This window comes from Ochotona princeps, chromosome 1, assembly GCF_030435755.1.
Source record: "Ochotona princeps isolate mOchPri1 chromosome 1, mOchPri1.hap1, whole genome shotgun sequence".
Taxonomy (NCBI): Eukaryota; Metazoa; Chordata; class Mammalia; order Lagomorpha; family Ochotonidae; genus Ochotona; species Ochotona princeps.
This window is the reverse complement of record NC_080832.1, coordinates 25,395,568-25,414,976: the sequence shown is the minus strand read 5'-3', so window position 1 is coordinate 25,414,976 and position 19,409 is coordinate 25,395,568. Positions and strand designations below refer to the sequence as shown.

The 19,409-nt window shown below is 44.1% G+C and overlaps 1 protein-coding gene across 6 annotated transcripts in view; it reads right to left on the bottom strand.

The window, feature by feature from the left end:
- Nucleotides 1-19,409, bottom strand: part of NHSL1 (NHS like 1) — a 262,622-nt gene that overhangs the window by 116,907 nt on the left and 126,306 nt on the right. Inside the window, exon 1 of one of the 6 annotated variants that reach the window (XM_058670872.1) lies at nucleotides 1,623-1,736. The exons of the other annotated variants lie outside the window; for them this stretch is intronic. Within the exon in view, the coding sequence (XP_058526855.1) occupies nucleotides 1,623-1,638 (16 nt within the window). The 5' untranslated portion in view covers nucleotides 1,639-1,736. Of the gene's footprint in view, nucleotides 1-1,622; nucleotides 1,737-19,409 lie in introns of those variants that run through there. 6 annotated transcript variants of the gene reach the window in all.

Sequence of the window (19,409 nt, the reverse complement as noted above, 5' to 3'; positions counted from 1 at the left end):
CAAGACAAAACCAAAGCACCAACAAGCAGCTCTTGGGAATCCCTGTTTAATCTCACTTATTTAACATCATGGGATCATGGAGTTATCTCAATACCCACGCAGCACAGTGAACAACCTAAAAACCATTATTGCCTGTCAACAAGCTGTCACAAGAAGAAGCCAAAATATCCACGTTTGTCCTAGCTGCTAGGAGACCAGAAAGGAGACTTTCGAAGGTTCACACTTGGGCAATACACTTGACTTTTTAAAATTTCCCAAGCTACCCCAGCAACACATATCAACGGGTTCTTGAACAAAATGAAACTGCTGTTAGAGGAATGGGTGAAAAAGCTACACTGAGGCTACAAAAGTCATATCCAGTAAAAATTCCACACCTACCTTCCATTAAAAACCCTGGACTTGATACTAACGCTGGGTCACCACACCTTCGACTGCTTTGTGGACATTACACTGAGTTAGCCTCTCTCTTCACCCAATATTACCATCGAGTCCTCTGAACTTTTTTTTTAAGGATTTTTAAAAAAGTTTAAGTTGTAAATGCTCTGCACTCTTTATCCAAAATTACTCTATAGAAACGTTCAAATTCATTTTCATCAAATTCATTTCCACCTATGACATCTTAGAAACGCACCGAAACAAGAGCTTCTCTTTGAAAGAAATAACTGAACAGAAATTGTTCCAACCCCTTCAATTTCATCACACAATTTCAGAAGTGTGTGTACCTACTCTGAAGAACAGTTCCAAACTTAAAGATGCATCTTAAAGACTTGGAGAAGTTTCACGTATCAAATCAGAATTAAAACTGTAAAGGAAGAAAAGTTGAGAACCCATGTTTATGTAGTACTTGCTGGCAGGACAGCGGAACAGTACACAAAAAAAGGCAGCCAGCACACTGGAGTTCCAGAAATTGAACAGCTGTCAAAAATTTCCCATCACCAGAATGACATATGCCGAAAGATATGAGCGAAATAGTTTGCTTTACTTCTGAGGAAATTCATCTTAACTCCCCTGTTTTCACGATCGAACAAACACATTTCTCACATGTGTGGCTTAATTGCATTATGACAAGAGTTGGAAGAAAAAAATGAGATGGGAGAAAGAACAATGCCTGAAAAAAGAACATACCCACTGCTAACCAAGAAATCACTACACACTCACTCACACACTCACCATCTGACAGTATCAGGGAGTTACTGTAACATGTTTCTCTTGTAAAATTAATTCCATTCCTGAATTCACATTAAAACTTAAAAGCAATCGAATCCCTTTTCCTTTCTATTCATTAACACTGCACATAAAAGCCTCATCACATATTTCTCTAACATGACCCACACTTCAACCTTCAACTAGTTCCTATCATCCCTAACGTTTGGTCCTGACAAAACATTCAGAAAACACAATCTACTGGAGAACTTTCCCCTCCATCAAAGAGAGAATTCCATCTCCCAGCAGGAGATCTTCTTCCTGTTTGCAACAAAAAAAGAACAATAACTGCTTTACTCTTGGACTCCACAAACTCCCTCAAACTTTGCTGGGAACAAACCCTGCGCCCTGGACCCTAACGCAAATGACAATTGTTCCTCTCTGCAACTTTGTCCCCAGAAAGGACCCAAGCCTCTCACCTTTCAGGCAAAACATTCTGTAGACGCTGCATGGAGGCACAGGGCTACGCCGTGGGCTGCCGCCTGCAAGGCTAGGCACTGCTGAGCCCCAGCCCACCGCCTCGGAGATCACCGCCCGCCTGCGGGGGCAGCCAGCCAGCGCCTGTCACTACAGAAAGCCGCTGCCCAATCGCCAGCTTGTGGGCTGTGCTGTAGACACCTCCCTGTCTCTCCCGCCCCTCTTCTTTATGCTTGGGATTCGGTGTCCGCTTAAAAAAGGGGGGGAGCTGTGGGTTGGCCGGCAGTCATCATTCAGTTCACATGGTCCAACACGGACCAGCACAAGGCTGAGCTCGTTTGTGCTTATCGTTCAGCATTTTCCACTGCAGCAGCAGGACACCCTCACGTGACCGACATCACCAGAAAGAAAGCACTGGATTCCCTTTAACTGCTAGCTATTAGCGATGACCTCTCTTCTTGGACTTCACCATTCTGGGGCTGTCCACCAGCTCCCTGATTTCTGATATTTAGCTACCCATAGGGACACTTGTGCATAATTAAGTTTGGACATTCTCGTACAAAACCCCTTGCATGGCTGTCTGTGGTTTCATCACTAAGCACATATGCCATGAAATGTTCTTAATAGTGCAGGACAAAGAGTAACACACTACATACGTGTAGATTTGAGTGTTAAATGAAAGTATATGATGTGGGTGATCTTTCTATGGCATTGCCATAAAGTCAGCACTGCAGTATGTAAATTTCTAACTCCGTGGTTAGCCATAATCTGATACTAAATTTTGTCACATCCACTGGAAAGCTCAATCTACTCTGGCAAGTTCATGGCTACTGGACTGTAAATTCTTGAAAGGCAAAAGAAGAAACTGTGCTCACAGGAGAGATCTAAAGAGAAAGTCTACTAAATTGCCTGTTTCGAGACAGGGGGAGTGGAGCTGCTGTCCTTTGCTACAGACTGGCGGGTCTCCTGGCCTCAGGAAGTGGCCATTGTTCACGAGGTCAGTTGCTGTTCGCAGGTCTTCCTTTGGACCCCACAGGATGCAGGAAACTGACTCACACAACCAGTCTCTCTCTGTCTGTGACCTGGCCGCTGGCCCCTGCCCATGCTGCACCCACCATACTCTTCGGCTTTCAGTCTAAGGAGAAAAGTGTCCTGTGGGGCTTCTGCCTGTCATCCTCCTGTACAATATCCCTCCCACCCACTTACTAATGTGCTTACCTTGGCGACACCATCCTACTAGTTGCTGGATCACAAGGAAACAGGAGAGTTCATGAGCCAGAAGTTAGCCGGGGTGATGAAACCTAAATGTGGCATGATACACAGTGGCAACTACTCTCAGAACACATTTAGAAGGAACCTCAGAGCGCCCTTCAATAAGTGGGTCATGAGACGATTTGCCCACCAAACCAGCAGCTGCCTCAAGATCAAAGCTCATAACATCCAACCCAGGCTGTTCACCTTACCATAGGAGCTTCTCCACGCTTGTGTGGAGTGCATCCCTGTCCCTCCCATCCTGACCAGTCTTCTATCTCATAGTTGAACTGCAAAGGTATTCTTGAAAATATTCTTGTGGGCTTGAGTCAACCTTTTACATAATGACAGGGCTGGCATTGTGGTTCAGAGGGTTAAGATGCCACCTGCCAAGCAGGCATCCCATGTGAGTGCCAGTTCAAGTTCCGGCTGCTCTATTTCCTAATCAGTTACTCACTAATGTGCCTGGGGAGGCAGCACAAGATGGTCCAAAGACTCAGGTTCTGGTAATCCCCATGGAGTTTCTTCAGCCTGGCTCAGCTCTGGCCTTTGTGGCCATTTGGGGAGTGAACCAAAAGATGGAAGACTGGTCTTTCTCTGTATCTTCCTCTCTCTCTCTCTCTCTCTCTCTCTCTCTCTCTCTCTCTCTCTCTAATTCTGCCTTTCAAATAAAATAGTAAATAAATCCTGAGGGGAAAAAAAACTTGCAGAGAGAAATTTCTATCTTGGAGATTCGAGATTTGGAATACAGGCTTAAACAAAGTGATTGCACTTAACAGCAATCTATGGACACTTACAATTTAAATCATAAAATTTTTCCTTATTGATTTCAAAAGTAGACAGATCTTCTAGCTGCTGTGTCACCCCACAAAAATGTCTCCAATAGTTGGACTGGACCAAGAAGAGGCCAGAAGTTGGAACTCAATCCGGGCTCTCCCATGTGGGTGGCAGGGGCCCAACCACTTGAGTCATCACTTGCTCCCTTCCCCTGCCCCAGCCCTACCCAGGATGCACATTAGTAAGCTGCTTCCGACTAATGGCTGGGGAAAAGCAGTAGTATATGGCCTTACTACCCACATGGGACACGTGGAAGCTCAGGCTGCCGGTTTTGGCCTGATCCAAACCTGGCCATTGCAGTCATCCAGGAAGTGAACCAGCAGGTAGAAGGTCTCTCTCTCTCTCTCTCTCTCTTTGATTCTGACTTTTAAATGAATGACTGAATCTTTTAATGAACATATTTTGGTAAGAATACACACAACATATTTTGTTAGATGCATTATGTCAGATATCAGGAAAAGAGAATCTCTACCTTCTCGGGTTTTAACAAAACGGAGGGACACAATAAGTAACTGCAAATCAGTGTGACCAGTTATATAACAGAACATACAAAATGAGTAATGAACAATGATAGCTTTTCGATTGCCATCAAACTCAGCCAGTCTTGCTGACCAGTTAAAACACTGAAAATTCAAAACCAAAACATCATTGGTTAAACAATGTGTACCCCAGACTCCCATCTTGCCTGAGAACATGGCCCCAGTGGGAAAGAGACTCTCTACAGACAGAATCACAGTCAGGAATCAGGGTTGGCCCTCATGCCAAAGAGAGGCTCCCATTGGGACGGAAAAGGAGCCACAGAGAAGGACGTGGGATGATGAGGACAGACGCTGGACTTGGCATGGCCACTGGCTGTCACCAGGGCCTGGCAGAGGCAAGACACCATTCTTCCTTAGAGTCTTCAGAGAGGGTGTGGTCCAGCCAATAGCTTGCTTTCACCTCTGGTTTCACAAACTGAGTGTCAGAGAATAAACTCCTATTGCTTCAGCCACCACACTTACTGTGGTCATTTATGACAGCGGCCCAAGGACACTAATTCACAAAAGCAAGAATTATGGGAGAAAGACATGCCTTTTTTTAAGTACCCTCAATTTCTGTTTATATGAATTTAAAATCTGTTTTCTTCTATACTTCTTGAACTAAATTTTTGCTGAAAAAAAATTTTCTCTAAAGCATTCCTAAACAGCATTTTTTAAATTAGGGAAACTACAGTTTTTATCACTTCGGAAGTTTATAGCATTCAAATCAAGCAATGGAAATGCAGCATGCTTTTTACTAATGTCAAATACAAAACTATACCATATTTAGAATCCCAGCTTTGAGGAAACAGGATGACTCTGTTTGAAACCTAAAGCAAGAAAAAGTAGACTGTTCAAACTAAAAATAAATATATAAGAAATATGCATTAAAATCGAGGCAAATATTAAGACAACTGCATCCCATATCAGAGGATATGGGGTGGGTACCTGGCCCCTGACCTGAGCTTCCTGCTAATGCTGACCCTGGAAGGCAGCGATCATGACTCAAGCAGTCGGAAATCTGCTACCCACATGTGACAACTGAATTGAGTTTCTGAGTCCGGGCATGATATCCCTGGACGTAGTGGACATCTAGAAAGTAAAACCAGCAGATGGGAGCATTTTCTCTGTCTCTACTTCCCAAGTGATTTTTAAAAAATAATATTGTCTTCCATGATGATCAGCTTATGAGACTGAAAAATTAATTCCTAGGACACCTGCGTGGAAGGGAGCCAGCCCAGATGATGCAGGCTCACGGGATTTATAACCCTCGGGACAGGACCATGACCTAGGGCGGCAACCATTTTGCTTCCTTGCAGGATTACGCCATCCAGCATCACGTTAAACTTTAACGTGATTATCTCTACAAAAGGGAGCGGCAGTCACAGACACAGCCAAAAATTTGCAGGGAATTAGTTTCCAAACCGCCCACGGCTATTTACTTGTGTGCTAAAATGTTATTTTGATAGCCAAAAAAAAATATATTAGTAGTGATGAGCATTAGATGAGGAATTAATTTGCATAACACACAGAATCAGTGACTCTATCTTTCCCGACAGACACAAAGCTATACATGAACGACAGGCAATCATTCATATCTTCTCCCCATGCCTTTTTGATTCTTTGTCTCAAAAGCCCAAGATGGAAATATGCATTCAAAAGTTTGTTTCGCACAACTTTCCTTTACATACCTATATTTACATACCTATATTTACATACCTATATTGAAGCACATAGGACTTCAATATTCTTTATTTTATTTGAGCAACAGCTGACTTGGGGTAAAAGATCTTCCATCTACTGTTCCACTCCCCAAATGACAGCAATGGTCCCAGTGCTGAAGTCAGGCATCTTAGAACTCCACCTGAGTTCCCCCTCAGTGACCAGGATCCAATACTTCAGCCATCACCTACTACCCTGTACGGAGTACATAAACAGGAAGCTAGAATCGGGAGGTGAACATGGCATGCTGGCACTCTGACATGGGACACAAGCATCTTAACCAACAACCTGACTAAACAGACTAGATGACTACCCACCTGGGGATGCTTTAGAAGTCATATTTCCAGTCACATTTCCCCTTTTACTACAAGAAACTAAAGATTCTGAGACCCTCTAGTAGTTTCCAGATCAAAAAGACCATGTTAAATCAGTGTCCTGCAAATCCACTCTGGGTGACCTATGACCCTCCTGACCAATATCATCCTAGTCAAGTGTTCTGGTCGATGCCTTCCCCTGCTCTAGGAAACTTCGGATGTTACCAAGATTCTGAATCTCTCAGAGAAGAGAGAGACACAGTCTGGGTTTTTACATACATCTTCCTGCTGCCAGACAAGAAAAAGAAGGAAAGGAATTACAGAAATATACCTGGAAGCAGGCTAATTTCATTTTTTTGTCTGGTTAACTGAAAAGCTAGTCTCATGCTCTCGTGCCACAGTCCGGCCACGTATAGGCAGGGCGATCCGATCTGGAACACAGGTCTTTGTTTTCTGGACACTTCCTCCTCCCAACATCAGCTGAGTCTGTATCCTGTTTTATTTTGCTACATGATCCCAAGGGCAACCTGCATCCTCTTTGTAGTCCCCCTTTCTCTTAGGAAATGTCTGAACCCTGGGCTATTTTGTGCTGGACAGAAACCACCCGTGGAGCTCCAAGGCAAGAAGTGCTGCCTCACTGAGGTGTTGAATGGCACTCAGCTCCAGGTAGACCCTTCTCTATGGTTGCACTGCCTCCCATGAATCACAGGAATCCCCCCACCCCGAGTCACCCCATCACTGACTTATAAAACATGCACTCCCTGAGCCAGTTCCAGGGTTATTTCAGCTCCTTTTTACTCACAGTCAAGGTCAGACTTCTTGACACTGGCTCCTTAGCATGAAATTCATGTCTAACCTCATTCCTAGCACCCTGGCTCTCTGAATACCCCAGGATGCATTTGCTTTAACAACCTTGGAGCCTCTTGAGGTTCCATCTTCCCAGGACACGCATTGAGTTTCCAAGTTGATCTAGGCTCTTAGCTTAGATATTCTTCTAGCCTCTCCAGGCCGCTCTAGGAGCTATTTCTACTCCCAACTGAAATCTTTCCAGAAGTATTCCAATTTACCCTAGTCTTTCCCTTGGAGAATCACATTACCACTTAGTAAAAACAAACAACAACAAAAACCAGGTAAGGGCAAATCCGGAATTCCTCACCTAGTACTCAATGGCCCTTCTGGACATGAACTCAAGTCTTTTTCCAAACTACTCTGGACACCTCTCCTGAAGTGACTCCTGAATAGTCTCTGGGTCATGGTCCACATGGTCTTGCACTACCCTTGTCTTTGACTAGGCTGTGATATCTTTGGAATGCGGCCCCACCTACACACTCTGCTGCTGCACTTCTCCAAGCCACCTTTGACCGGGTGCGTCTCTGGCAGCACCATCAGTCTCAACTTTGCACTAGGTTGCTATGGCACATTACTCATGCAGTTGTCAGTTTCACCACACGGCCCACCTACAACAAAAGCTCTTTACAGCAGGGACCTGCTCAGGCACACTCAACTTCACAGGCCTGGGAGGTACCTGGAACACAGCAGATGATCCCTATTTGCAGCATAAACACATCGAACCAGGACTATTACACCTTTACTATTTCACCCAAGTGTACACACCCTGATGAGACATTTATCCTATAATATATTGATTTTTTACAACAATCCATAAAACATTTAATATAGTTCTTACATTTAAATAAATGGATGCTATTTTCCCCTACAAACAACCATGCTGAAATTCATTACTAAATTACTGCCAATGATCAGTGGCAGTTGAACTTAATGGTAGGATTTTTATAAATCATTTTTTTTTGAAAAAGATTAATAGTCTACATAATTCTTTTTCCAAACACAAGTAACACTGACACCACTCTTTCTCAAGGAAGTTTGCCAAGGCAATCTCAGAAGGCAAGTTTGCTACTGTCATTCTTCCTGAATTAAATATAAGAAGGATGAGGAAAGTAGAAAAAAAAATGATCATTTTTCTGAAGTGTTTATTACAAGCCCACTGATGTCACTGTGTACAGCTGGAGGGAGGATACCAAAAGATGCCATAATAATGACCCAACTCCCCTTTCTGAATGAACTTACCATGAAATGCATAGTACGAGAGACAAACAAAACCAGTAAAGCCTAAATTTTATTGTTAAAATTTGCCACTGTCACTCAGCCTAATACCTATGTATTTGAAGGTCTACTTTCAAGAATAAAAAATAATCTCCTAGAAAAGACACAGCAGTTGAGTCCTTTCATGGTATGAATTTCAGCAATGTGCTCCTCCAGGGACTGACTAAAAACACAGAGGTCACTGACTACCATCCCCACTCCCTCCTCCAAATCCTCACCTTGACTGGAGGTCATTGTGTTAACAGTAAGCCTAGTACAGAAAGACAAGTACTGCCTTCAGAATCTCAAAAGGTTGACCTCATTGAAATCAGCAGTATAATGGTGGTTCTCAGAGCCTGGGAGCAGTAGGGGGTAGCTAAGGCTGGGGCAAGACTGATTACAGGTACTAAGTTAGAGTTGAAGTCAGAAGTTCTGGTGTCCTATTGCATGGCTAGAATGACTACAGATAATGATAGTGTACTGTGTCTTTCTTTAATGTAGTATTACAATTGAGAAAGTAATATCTGCTTTAGAAAAAAAAAGATGTATTTATAACTCATTTATTTGAAAGGTACAGTGACAGAAGGAAAGACAAAGAGACTTTTCATCTCTGCTGGTTCACTCCCTAAACGGCCATTATAGCCAGGGCTGGATCAAGGTGAAGCCAGGAGCCAGGAAGTCCAAGCCAAGACTCCTACCTGCATGGCAGGGACCCCGGTACTTAAGGGATCCTCTGATGCTTTCCCAGGCATCTTAGGAGGGGGCTGAATCAGAAGCAGAGCAGCTAAGCTTTGAACTGGCACTTAGCTATGGGATTCTAGTGTTACAAGAAGTGGTTTACCCCAACATACCATAATGCTGACCCCTGCACCATATATTTTTCTGAGAAACAAACACAGGGTTGGCATCGTCGTATATCAGGTAAGCCACCACCTACAATATCATTATCCCATATGGTCTCCAGTTTATGTTTCTGGCCACTCCATTTAATAACCCTACTTCTTCTTGTTTAAAGGTCTGGGGAAAGCAGTGGAAGAACCCGGTAAAGCTCCTGGCTCCTGGCCATTTGGGGGATGAACCATCATTTGAAAGACTTCGCTCTCTTTCTCCCTTTCATTCTGTTAGCCTTCCATATAAATAAATAAATCTTTAAAAAATACATACTAGGGCCCGGCAGCGTGGCCTAGCGGCTAAAGTCCTCGCCTTGAAAGCCCCAGGATCCCATATGTGCGCCGGTTCTAATCCCGGCAGCTCCACTTCCATCCAGCTCCCTGCTTGTGGCCTGGGAAAGCTGTGGAGGATGACCCAATGCATTGGGACCCTGCACCGCGTGGGAGACCTGGAAGAGGTTCCAGGTTCCCGGCTTCGGATCGGCGCGCATCGGCCCGTTGCGGCTCACTTGGGGAGTGAATCATCAGACAGAAGATCTTCCTCTCTGTCTCTTCTCCTCTGTGTATATCTGGCTGTAATAAAATGAATAAATCTGTAAAAAAAAATACATAGTAATAGTAGGATTCCTATTGATACTTACAAATATACCTTTACACTGCAATACTATGTTTTTCTACCTTTTCTTATACTTACCATGTCATGAAAGTTCAGTTTGTAATGGTGAACTGAGCGATGGTTCTTGGGGACAAACAGGGCAAAGGGTTTTGGGGAGGCATGAGCCCTTAAGCTGAAAAAACCCTTATGCTAATAAAATGAATAAATTTAACAAAATAAATGAAAATAAAAAACACCTAACAGAAACAGTAGAAAAAATTATTTTGAATTTTTTATACCAAAAACATTAACTGACTGAACATTCTGCAGTACAAAGCATGTATACAACTGTACACATGCCATATACATGTATAATATAGCACCCAATAAATATGCATGCTTTTTATGTGTTACTTTTGTTTTATTAAATGAAGAGGCTGGCATGGTGGTGCAATGACTTAAGCTGTCACCCATATCAGGGTGCCAGCGCAAGTCCTGGCTATTCTGTTTCCAATCCAGCTTCCTGCTAATGCACCTCCAATGGCACTGGATGACGGCCCAAGTACTTGGCCCTCTACCACCCATGTGGCATATAAGAAGGAAGTTTCTGGCTGCTGGCTTCCACTTAGCCCAGACCCAGCTCTTGTTGTCATTCTGGGGAATGAAACAGAAATAGAACGGAAGGTTCTCTCTCTCTGTCCTTTAAATATGTTTGTAAAAATACACACACAATTTCAGCATGAAAATGTTTTAAATCCTAATCAAAGTAAAAAGTTATTTGTATCATTTTCTCCTTAGTATATAAGGTGAAGAAACTAAAGCAACAGTGAATCTTAAACTACAAAACTGAGTACAATCCTCCATCTACCAAAGCATCCTCCTAAATCATTGTCTTTTTAAATAAGTGTGTGTGTTATGGTAACATGGTTCTTTATTTTTACTATTTTTTATTTTAAAGGCAGAGCTACAGAGAGAAGGACAAAGGGCGGGGGGAGAGAAAGAGAGAGAGAGAGAGGACAACAGAGACAGATTTTCCATCTGCTGACTCATTCCCCAAATAACTCCAACTTCTGGATCTGAGCTGATTTAATGCCAGGAGCCAGGAATTTCCACTGAGTCTTCCATGCAGGTGCAGAGGTCCAAGGACTTGGGTCATCTTCCGCTGCTTTCCCAGGTCATAAACAGGGAGCTGGATAGTAAATAGAGCATCTGTGACATGAACAGGTGAGCATATGGGATGCTGGCACTGTAGGTGGAGGCTTAGCTTACTTACAATGCCACAGTACCACCTATCTAAAGCATTATGAAGAGAAGTCAGTAAGAAATATTTAAGTGAATATACTAGACAACCAAGAAGACAGCAAATCCGGGCACATTTTACAAGTTAATAAAACACAAGCACATAACCAGAGAACTACTGGATTACAATTACTCTTAATCATCGAACTATTTAAAAGAATATTTATAAGAGTGTTAAAAGGCAGATACAGTTTACCAAGTAAAATATCCAAATTCCTGACAATCTGGGAACAAACTGTTGAATAATACATTTCTGCAATATTTGCAAGTTTCCCACAAAAACAATTTAAAATATCCATGAAAGCCACCCATATATTTGAAAAAACTCACAGCTCCGTAAAGAGCTAAGAGTGTCTATATATTGACAACTTGTCCCCCAAATCACTCATCCAGCAACTTTTGACCCACTTTAAGTTTGGTGACAACCTGCAAGGAAAGCACTAACCATGTCCCCTTCAACAGCCATGGACAGTTAGCTAGCTGGAAACCTCAGGCACAGTGTTATTTCAGGAGCAGAAAGATTTACAATGATAATGGCTGAAGGAAACTTCAGCCCGAAGGCTCCTCCTTCAGTCCTTTCCCCTGTCCTTAGCAGTTTAAAAATATGCAAGAAACTGACTCCTCAGACAGGCAGGCCTCTGGCAGGGGTGGAGCACTGCCACAGAACACGATAACCACAGAGTCCCAGACCCCATAAGCACAGGGTATACCCACCCAGCAGGAGCCACATCATTTGAATCCTGTCTTATTTCTGTGCACTCTCTCTAGTATCAGTGAAGCTAAGTTCTAAGACAACTTACAACTCTGTTCATGATCATTGATTTTGTGTTCTAGTTTGATCTGCTGTATCTCTGTCAGTTCAGCTATTAACCGTCATGAATCTGCAGCCACTCGAGAAGGCGGAAGGTATGTGTCAAAAACAGAACAGCAAGTTCACACACTGCATGGATCTTCCTCTGAGGCAGGTGTGTTTGTCAGCACTGTTCATGTTGCTGTCCTATGGAAAACTGGGCAAAGACTGCTTTTGCGTGGAATGAAAGTGACAACAGACTCCGTTAGGGTGATGATGCTGCCCTCTGTGGCCCGCTAGCCATTTGCTGGTCCTCTGCCCATCAGCTCAGAAGACCTTTTGGGAGAGACTGATGAAATGAAACACTTCCAGATCCTGTTCTGTAGGGTTAGCAAATAACTGGTGCGTGACACTCATTTTGCAGTCGGGGCTGACAGGGTTAAAGAAACTTACTACAAAGGAATACACGCTCTATACCATTTAAGAGGACAGGAGAGAAAGGAATGCAGGCAGAGAGCCTATCTGAACCTCAGTTGTGGCGAGGCCAGGAGCACGCTAACCAGCCCGGGTTCCTACAGGGAGGACTTGTTAGCCTTGCCGTAGGGCGTCCTTTACTTGGATTACTTCCTATAAGCAATTTAGAGATGACAAAGGTACACTAAGATGCTCTCAAAGGACACTGCAAAAGCACACTGTGTTATCACGGTTTCAAGAAGCTAGTTCATTAAATAATCGATAAATTTAGTTTCTCTTATTAAAACCAAGGTAGAATTCTTTGGATTTTCATTTTGTCACAAAAGAAAAACATCTTGAAAACTGTTGTTGCTATCTCCCACGCCTGACAACCAAAACGCACAAGTATCAAAAGCTATTCCTTTTGGGAATGGGCATCTTTGATCAACTCTCCAATGTTTGGAAAATGGCAGGAAGGAGAATCATTTTTAAAATTGTTCACTTTTTTTGAGCCTCGGTTCTTGAACTGCAGAAGTCTTTTTTTAAAACCTCTCCCCTTCAACAAATTTGAAACACATTCAAACATTTCTGTAGCTCCCCTTGGTACATGCAGAGTCCTCACTGGTCAGCTACACCGGGTCTCAGGTGGCAAGTGGGGATCTCAGAACAAATTACTGAAAGGGCAGGTGCATATCACATATTGAAGATCCACGGTTTATGAATTTACTGAAAAGCAGACACCCAGATCAGCTTTTCTGGTCACACTTCATATAATTTCTACTTGTATCAATGAGCATCAACTCCCATATAAAAGTGGCCCAAAATGTTGAATGGGATACAACTGAGTTTAAATCGTAGAAATATGTCTCACCTTCACAACTAGCTGACTTTTTCAAAAGACGACATGAAATACAAACTGAGGAGGGCAATTTCACATATCTAGAAAAACAAGTAAACATATCCAGTGTCCAAATGCCAGATGCACAAGAAGGGAAGACTGGAGAATTCTACCTGTTAGACGTGTCTAATGGTGAGACAAAGCTAACTGGGCTTTTGATGTGGGCCATACGACCATGGTAATCCTACTGCAAACGCAGAGCAGGGCTTGAAATCCAATATTTAAAGAGCTAGCATGCCGCAATATGGCCACAAGTACTTAATTTGAATCATGTACTTTACTCAACTGTTTAAAACGCAGAAGACAAAATGCCATTTTCTCACAAGAGATGACTTTTCTGACAAACCCAACTGAGGAAACAACTGCCAGGAAGAAGCAAGTTAATGGCCTGGGACCAGGACTGTGAGTCAGGAGATCTTGGTGGTTTTTGCTCAGTCCTGCTGCAATATACTGAACCACTCATTCCTTCCTCAGCAGGCAACAAATGAAAAGCAGTAAACTATACAGCAGTGAGGAAGGCAAAAGGCAGGCCCCAGAGCACAGATTAAGAAAGCAAGGCTTACAGCCCCAGTGGGATATGAAGTAGCCACTGGAAGCTAAAGAACACAGCATGGGGATGCTCTTCACACCGAAGGTAAGAGCCTCAGAAACCTCACTGGCCACCAAGGCAGCACCAGACCATCCAGACCATGACTGGGTTCAGCGACTGCTCAGAGCAACAGCAAGGCTGAATGTGAGACTGGGGTTGATATGGTAGCTCAACAGGCTAAACCCTCCTCCTGCAGTGCTGGCATCCCAAACTGATGCCTGTTCGAGTCCCAGCCGCTGCACTTTCCATCCAGCTTCTGGCTTATGACCTGGGAAAGCAGCAGAAGATGGCCTAATAAGACCTTAGGCCCATTCGCCCCCATGGGAGATCTGGAAGAAGCGACTGGCTTCAGATTGGCTTAGCTCCAGCTGTTGCAGCCATTTGGGTAATGAACTGGTGGATGGAAGATCTTTGTCTTTCCTCTCTCTGAAAATCTGTCAAATAAAAATAAATAAATTTCAAAAAAAAAAAAAGGAATGTGTGACTAAACTGAAGAAATGGATAAAAATCATTGTAGACCACTATTTTATATACATGGCTTTGAGCAAGTCATTTAGTCTTTTAGGGCCTGCTCTTGTAAGGAGAGTCATGTCACTTGTCCTGCCTATGGACAATGAAGCTCATCCAGGAAATTACTCCGTTCCACTGCCAGTCTTCTAGCACTACACCTTACACACTGCCCTGGTTCCCTGGCAAAGGACGCCGAGGAAAGCCCACAGAAGGACTGACTGTGGAGGATGAGAGCTCAGGTACGCACAGTCACATGCCAGCTTTCTATCCAGATGATTTTCTGAGAGACACCACTAATCTGCATGGAATGTCACAGGACTTCTGGCATGCCAGGGCTTCCTATAACACCCAGGGAGAGGGCTGGGAACTCCACACAAAAGCTCTCATAGCTCTTAACTTCCACATGTCAAGACGGAGCAATGGCAAAGACAAGCATAATAAAACCTTACGCAGCTGTAGCCGGGCAGCGTGGCTGCCTTGGGGAGGGGTCCTCACGGTGGGCCTTCAGGACCTCCAGCTTGGAGGCTTTTCTAACCAGTGCAGGTACATACAGCTGAGCACACAGGCTCCCTGGGGGGCAGGGATGCTCAGCAGGTTTCCAGAACCACCCCATTCTGGAAGTTATTATGTTGTTGACCCTCATGGGTGCCTGTGGCCTATCTGTGTGGCTCCCTCCAGTCACTAAAGCCCCTCGGGCCACCCGGCAGCATGCCCTCACAGTTTTAGGGGTCTTGATTTATAGGGGGATGACAGGATCACACAGGTGATAGTGAGCAATGCCCTGTGGTTTTATGCCCAGGTTAGGAATTACAGCTGAGGGACTTCCATAGACAAATCCATGACATGTGTATGTATGGAGCGGAGAACAAGAGTGAGAGAAGTGGGTCTCATAGCAGAATCTGTGGGGGCAATGTAGGTTGGCTTGCCCAAGAACTGTGGATGGGGTCAGGACTTGCTGGTGAGCTAAGGGGGTGCCCAGCTGGGTTGGGGTTCCCACTAGTGAGAAAGAGAGTAAGACTGGAGGCAGTAGACGTGGCTGGATATGGCTACAACCTGCACCAGTGCGGGTGTGCACTGGGACTGTGGAGCAGCAGATTGGACTAGACTCCAGCTCCCACTGGTACTCGTGAGAGTCAGATTGGGTGTAGAATAGGCCACACTAGACCTTGACTTCCACTGAATTATGTGAAAGTTGTGCCTGGGCATGGATCAGGCATTGCTGGGCTGCAACACCCAGCAACAAGAACTACAATGGGTGTGGCCGGTTGAGCAAGGTCACTGTTCTTGCCAGGGAAGGAGGTGGACAAAGTCAAGCTGGGCTAACAATCCACTGGTGTGTGCAAGAACTGCCACTGGGAGGAGACTCCATGGAGGAGCTTGGGAAACTCCTTCACTGGGACGCAGACCCTGCAGGTGAGTGCAAGAAGCAAGGCAAGGAGCAGCCCAGACCATGCCAGGTTACAGTACCCACCGGGATGCATGTGGGTCAGGTCTGGGGACAGACCAGTCTGGGCCAACACATAACACCCAGTGATGGGCGTAGGAGGAGCCAGATCAGGCCACAACACCAACCAGTTCACATTAGGACCGGGACAGCAATCAGACTGGGCTGGGATAGGCTGCAGCACCCACCAGCAGGAGCTGGAACAGAGGGCAGAGGAGAGTAGGCCAGGTCACACAATAAGATTGCGAACACTGAGGTGAGGCGAGTCATGCCAGCCTTGGCCCAGTGGGGGCCAGGTAGTGAGTCCCAGGGACAGGGGATCTGATAGGGCTCAAGCAGCTTGGCTCAGGTCCTGGGGTTCACCTGTGTAGTGGGGGCCGGGTTCCTGAGCCCCTCAGACAGAGCAACCCGTGGAGCTTGGGTTAGCTGGCCCAGATCCTGGGTCCTGCCTTCTACCTGGTTGTTGGTTTCATGAGTCCCTAGGGTGGGGGATCCGGCGAGGCTTGGGGCTCCTGGCCTGGGTCCTTGGACTTACCTGCAAGAATAGGTCTTACTAATGAAAAAGGCAGAGCAGTGGACACAGGCCCTGTTGTCAAAAGAGAATATAACAGCTCATTTGGTGTCATAGCAGAAAAACAACAGAACTAACTGGACAACAACCCCAAACAATGACAGCAAAAAATCTCAGTGAACGGAACCAATGAACATTGGGAGGGTGAAATCATCCTTGGATCGGTGAAATCAGCATATTTCAGAACTATCCAGCCACTTGGACAGAACCCTCGGAATATGTACACATTAAGACTCTGGGTTGATTTGGGTGGCGGTTCCTCATCCCCGGGTACTGGGATGTGTGAAAAGTGATGAGTGGTTTCCTCCTTTGCCTCTCCCTTTCCCCCAGAAACAACAAAAAGAAACAGTAAATTTGGAAGCAATGAGCACACCCAACTTTCCCTAAACCTCGATCCTTCCCACTCTGATACACCATGTAATCATTATAAATAATAAAATTTATAAAAAAAAAATTTTAAAAAACCTTATGCAAAGACTAGTCTATTGGAAGCACCATTTGTTTGATAAAAGGCTGTGACCTAACAGGGAATCACAAAATCAGTTTAGAAAGTCAAGACCAACAATTTCTATTAATATGATTGGGGAGAAAACAGGGGCCATCACATGTAGCTATACAGCAAAGGTTAGCAGTTTCACAAGCTTGCGTGTGCATATATGTACACCCACTGTGGGGACTCCGATCCAATGTAAAGCATGCTTATTACCCTGGACACAGAACTCTGAAGCTCAGTCTCTGACTTGAAAAAACAAAGTAAGATGAACCTCCTTGGCCACTAAAAATCTCCCAGCACTGACACTATGGTTTTACCACAGGATAGTCTTCTCTCCCTTGTGCAACAAGCATTTATCGGACAGCAAACTAGCTCAAGTGTTTCTCAAGCTAGGAGAATTCTGACTAATTGGATTTTTCTCTAGACCTTCATTAGCTACAGTTGAAACCTCCAAGATTTCTAAGGTCAAGGGGCTGGCAGTTGTGGCGTAGTGGGTTAAGCCACCACCTACAATCTGGCATCCAATATGAGTGTGGGTTCAAGTCGCCTGCTCCACTTGTGATCCAGCGTTCACTGATGCACCTGAGAATGCAGTTCTCTGACTAATAGACCTGAGAGGAGTTCCAGGATTCCGGCCTCAGCCAGGCCCAGCTCCAGCCACTGCAGTGAAAGAGTGGACAGAAGATCTCTCTCTCACCCCCCCCTTCCTCTCCCCTCTATAACTCTTTCAAATAAATAAAATAAATCTTTTAAACATTTTTTTCTAAAGTCAGGGGGATATCATTTTCCTCATATTAGTAACTTAATAACCCAAATCAATTGAATCAACACATACTGCAGAATGTAGCATATAACAAGTGTGGATGATCCAAAGAGAAGATGGCAACAGAGAAATTCTAACCTCTCCAGCTTCCTAAAACATCAGCTACATACCAGTGAGACTGGGTATCTCAAAAGTTGCTTAACAACCAAACCAACCTAGGACCCTTGTAACACAGAACAAAATCCAGGTAACTCACACAAAGGAACAAAAAAACTCAACTTGGGGGAAGCTAGCAAAGAAAAAATAATTACAAAGGTCTTTTTATAGTAGCATTTGTGGAGTAACTCAGCAATAAAATTGCATTAAGGTTGGAATCAAAAGTTCTGTTTCCAGGAAGTCAAAGACCTCTATGTACTCTCTATCAGTGAAACAAAACTATGCAAATAAATACCAGGCAAGATGATCACAGCACCCAAACCTAGCAGCAGCCACAACCACCCACCAAGGTAAACTCACAAACTGTCTTTTGTAGGCTTTGTAATAGGATCGCCAAGCAATCAAGGCTAAAGCAATACACACCTGTGCCAAGGGAGGACTTCTGGTCTATCTCACAACGTAATCCAGAAACTCTCCTCCAGCCGAGGCGTTTATAGTTACCAAATGAAAGAGAACCTCAGGGAATAGAGGCAGGGAACTGTATCAAAAACAAAATCCATTTAGTCTCATTCCCTCTCTTTTCCAGCTTATGGAAAAGTCAAAAGTCAAGTGATAGTTTATTAAAATCTCAACTGCTAATGATTCTTATAAGTTTTCTTTCGGAAAGAATAAACAGATACTGAATCCCAAACTAATAATTTGCTTGTATCACTGAAATAATTTTAAATAGTTAGCAGATGAGCATGTATCTCATTCCATATCTTTTCTAACCATGTACAGACACATATTAAACTATCCCTTTTAAAGAAGCAAACCAGAAATACTGCAAGTATATAATCTATCAAGCTAGCAACAGCATATTCAGAAACTCAAATGAGACTTCACCAATAACCACTTTCTTATTACTTCAGTTTCTTTAAAGTTTCTTCACTTTCTTGCTTATTTTAAAAACAAGAGACAGACAGGGAGAGAACTCTTCTCTGCTAATTCTCTTGACACATGCCTGGAATAAGCCAAGTCTGAGCCGGACTCAATGTAGTAGCCCACAACTCAATATGAGTTTCCTGTATGTACGATAGGGCTCCAACTACCTAAGCCACATCCTGCTTCCTCCCGGGATGCGTGTTAGCAGGAAGCTGGATGGGAAGCGGAGGAGCTGGGACTGAATCGACATTCCGCAATGAGAGCTGAGCATCTTCCCAAGTGGCATCCCACCCACGGCTCAAAATGCCCATCTGTACTTTATTAACTTGGGGATGGGATCAAGCAGCCCTCAGCCAAGTGGAGACAAGAGAGATCATCATCTCTTCTCTCCTTAGAGCATAGCCTTCCTTCTCCCTCCAGCTTATTTCCACACCTTTGCTCACTATCTTCTTCTCACTCCTGCCCTAACATAGTCTTAAAAACAAACAAACAAACAACAACAACATAAAAAAACAGAGGCCAAGAAATCAGTAAGGCAGAGTTCCTCCTTCATTTTAACAGCCCTACGGGTCAGATCACTTCGGGTAATTTCACAATCCAAGCCAATCTCATACTGAGTTGGGAAGCAGCTGGCTCCTTAGAGTGGCTTTACAGAAGGGGATGCTTTTT